Source organism: Drosophila tropicalis, unplaced genomic scaffold, assembly GCF_018151085.1.
Source record: "Drosophila tropicalis isolate 14030-0801.00 unplaced genomic scaffold, ASM1815108v1 contig_573, whole genome shotgun sequence".
Lineage (NCBI taxonomy): Eukaryota > Metazoa > Arthropoda > Insecta > Diptera > Drosophilidae > Drosophila > Drosophila tropicalis.
In genome coordinates, this window is record NW_027173049.1 from 1,958,803 (window position 1) to 1,962,659 (window position 3,857).

Sequence of the window (3,857 nt, forward strand, 5' to 3'; positions counted from 1 at the left end):
TTAAACAGCAGGTACTCTATTCCATTTATATACTATTCAAATAGTGCAGAAGTAGAGGAGATTTTGAAATTGCCAACAGACATTTGTTATTAAGGATCGTTTGAATCTACGATACTTTTTCTGGCGGGCCAAAACATATTCTGTGAAATTGGCTTCCTTTTAAGGAACGACATCTTCCATCAATTGTAGAAACGAAGGATGTCTTCAAATGCGTCTTCATTATAAAGAAAGTCGTCGTACTCCTGACTGCGTCCATTAGAAGTTGAATTTAGAGAATTATTCAGTGCTATGACGTTGTCCCGGGCGACACTTAGTGTCTTACTCCCTTGATAAACAATCCATCGATATAAGTCTGGTATGTTCGTCTGGTATATCCCTGCCGAATGGGATCCGGACGAATGCATCGATGTGCGAGATGTGAAATGCGCCTTCTATGTTTTCGATTCATTAATCAATTCAGATTTGACAAATAACTCCACTCCAACTTTCAGCAATCCGAAAGAAAGACATCTCTGGCTGACAGGGTCACCTAAGTCCAACCTCCAACAGAGTAAGTCTTTTCGCTAGGGCGGGTACCTACACGGACACAGCTCCATTGATGAATGTTGTGACAGAATGAAAATATAACTGGGAAAAGGTAAATTAAATACATAAGTATGTATAAGTATGCATTTATTTTTGATAATTGGATTTGATATAGACTGAACTTTTAAAAAGGGCACTTCTTTTGTACTTCTCTCAAAGTTGACTTAATCCAAATTAAAATCGATAAGTTTGTTATGCGTTTTTCACTATGCCAAAATTTTTACCAGATAACTGCTTGCTCTGCTTTAAATTTGCCGTGCGGCGAATTCCATTTGGTACAAACAAAGCAGTACAATGCAGTTCAAACTTGTTAAAGCAGTTTGAAGTCCGAAAAAGTTTTTAAAATCAAAAAAGATCTGTACACCTCTGAAGAAATACAGGTTTGTATTAGGATAGAATAAATTGGCATAAAGGGTTGGATAATGTATGATAAATTGGTATATATATTATTATATTAGGCTATGTACAATTGGTAATAATAATTCACTTATTTATGTTTTAATTTAAGCACAAAAGAACAAGCGGGTTGCTTTACCTCATTGACTAACCATGTTAATGTCCTTTAATAATACTATATAACCAGAAGTTTCCTACATTAGATAAATCTTAATATGTATGTAAGTTAATTGTTTTTACAGTGACAGATAATGCATATTAGGTGCTGTATTTTTAAAATTTTACTTATTCGTTCTTATTAGTATGGTATTGCGATATTTTTGAAGTTGCTCTACATTCCAGTAAAAAAAAAAGCTGTAAATCTCATTATTTTGTAAAAGCTTTCAACTTATTTGCAACGAAATTGAAACGCAAAACACTTATCAAAGCTTTGCCTAGTTCTCTGATCATCACATACTCTATGATCGCAGTGTCCCAGTCACTCTCGAACAAAGCAGTCGACTACACAACTACGATGCTGATATATTTAGTATTTCTCTGTTTGTTGTGCCACAATGTGAGCCGGGCGAATGTTGGCAGATTGGTTTGTTATTATGATGCGGCGAGCTATTCGCGACAAGGTTAGTAAGTCTCCATAGGCTAATCTCAGTGGGCCAAAAGTGTTCAAAAGGTTATCTTCCGAATTGTTGTTTACAGGGCCAGCCCATATGTCGCTTGATGACTTAGAGCCAGCTTTAAATTTCTGCAATTTTCTTGTCTATGGTTATGTTGGAATCGATGTGGACACATTCAAAATAAAAACACATGAGGAAGATAGTCAGAAGTTTGCTCGGATTACTTCATTGCGTCGCAAGTATCCACATGTTCGATTTCTACTCTCGGTCGGTGGTGACCAGGACTTGAATGAGGAGGGCAAGGTGGAAACGGCCAACTACATGAGTCTCATGGCAGATCCAGAAAAAAGGAATAGCTTTAGGGCCAGTGTGAATATTCTGCTGAATAGCTACGAATTCGATGGATTGGACTTGGCCTGGCAATTTCCCAAAATGTCGGAAAAAAAGGAAAATGTCTTTAAGCAGGCCTGGCTAACAGTTAAATCATGGTTCAGATTCTCATCGCAATCATTGGAATTGCAAATAGCAGAGATTCAGCAGCAGTTCGGACAGTTAGTGAGGGAGTTGCGCATCGATTTGCAGCAAAGTGGCAAGCTATTGACCTTTTCCGTGCTTCCCCATGTAGATGTCGAAAGTGAGTAATTAGTCAGAGGTACTTCATCGTGATTTCCAAGAGTAACATCGTTTTTCTCGTCCCTGTAGTGTTTGTAGATGTCTCCTCTGTCATGGGCTAATTGGATTTTGTTAATCTTAACACCTATGACTTTCAAACTCCTGAATATAATCCAAAGGAGGCTGATATTCCATCCTCATTGAATCATATGTACGATCGGAATCCCACACATAACATTAAGCATCATGTAGACTGGTGGCTCAATGCCACATCCAATCATCAACAACTGAACCTTGGCGTAGTTGCCTACGGTCGCACTTGGATTATGTCACAAAAATCGGGCATCACTGGCTACCCTCCGATATACAAAACCGATGGACCTGGTCCTGCGGGCAATGCAACTGGTATCGCTGGTCTCCTAAGTTGGCCCGAGATTTGCCAACAACTGCAGCATCCACAGCAACATGACGAGGACAAACCACATCTTCGCAAGGTTGGTGACCCAACAAACCGATTTGGTGTCTATGCCTATCGTTCTGCGGATGAGAACGGTGCTAATGGTTTGTGGGTGGGCTACGAAGACCCCACAACGGCAGCCATCAAGGCAGGCTATGCCCAGGCATTGGGCTTGGGTGGAGTAGCTCTCCACGATTTATCCCTCGATGATTTTCGTGGCCAGTGTGCTGGTGAAAAGTATCCTATTCTTAGAAGCATTAAATATAAACTATAAAGATTGAAATTACTATACCGCACCAATAGGATAAAACAGTCTGTTAGGATCGGTATTTCTAATAAAGTTTATAAGTATTTGGCATAAGAGTTCTTGTCTGCTCTAAATATTTGCAAATGTCTTGTAACATAATGAAATAAATTTTAAAATTAAATAATTAAAATATTATTATTTGTCAAATGTATTTAAAATGCAAAGGACCTAACTTTTTAAATGTTAAAAAGTCGTTTTGACCCAATTACAATTACAATTGTACAGCAACTGAACCAAATTCGGTTCTAGTGAGTCTTTGAGTCCATTGCCAGACATAAAATGATTTATAGGATGAATTTAGCCTAATAGCAACTGATAATTTTAAGTAAATTAACAAATTTTCGGACCTCGGTAAATATTCACTATTACTACTCGGGCCCAAAACGCGCTTAAACTACATAATTTTGGTATCAAACGAAAGAGAAAAATTCCACGAGCACTCAGGTGCGCCTTGGCGATTTATTTCGTAGTTTTTGAGAAATTAACAAAAGAAAATTAATATTTTTAGCGGGACTATAGCTAAAAGTAGCTGTTTCCGGCTAAAAAAAGCTGTTCAATTTTGAGATGGTGTTGCCAAATGCCGAATTTTGGATACTCGAATACGCGGGCTTTTTGAATATTTTGTTCGCACTATTCTCAACAAACGAAAATATTGTTGAGTTTACAATATTTTTTGATTTTATGGAACAAATGTAGTTTAGAATACAAAAATAAAAAATACAAATAAAAAATAGCGTTTGACAACACTGAAATCTAGCTTCACCCGATTTTTCCACTTTTCAACACTGAAATCTCGAGTAGTAATAGTAAACATTTACCATGGAAACCTTAATTAACTTTTTTAAAAAGACGGCATACGAAAGTAGACACAATCTAAAAAGTTTCG

The 3,857-nt window shown here is 37.3% G+C and overlaps 1 protein-coding gene across 1 annotated transcript; it reads left to right on the forward strand.

Moving 5' to 3' along the window:
* The first annotated feature begins 1,464 nt into the window (after nucleotides 1–1,464).
* Nucleotides 1,465–3,025, forward strand: Idgf5 (Imaginal disc growth factor 5). Its single transcript, XM_068287963.1, is given in 3 exon segments — nucleotides 1,465–1,601; nucleotides 1,678–2,229; nucleotides 2,298–3,025. Coding segments are annotated over 3 exon segments (1,299 nt in total). The 5' UTR covers nucleotides 1,465–1,495; the 3' UTR covers nucleotides 2,939–3,025.
* The last annotated feature ends 832 nt before the right edge of the window (nucleotides 3,026–3,857 follow it).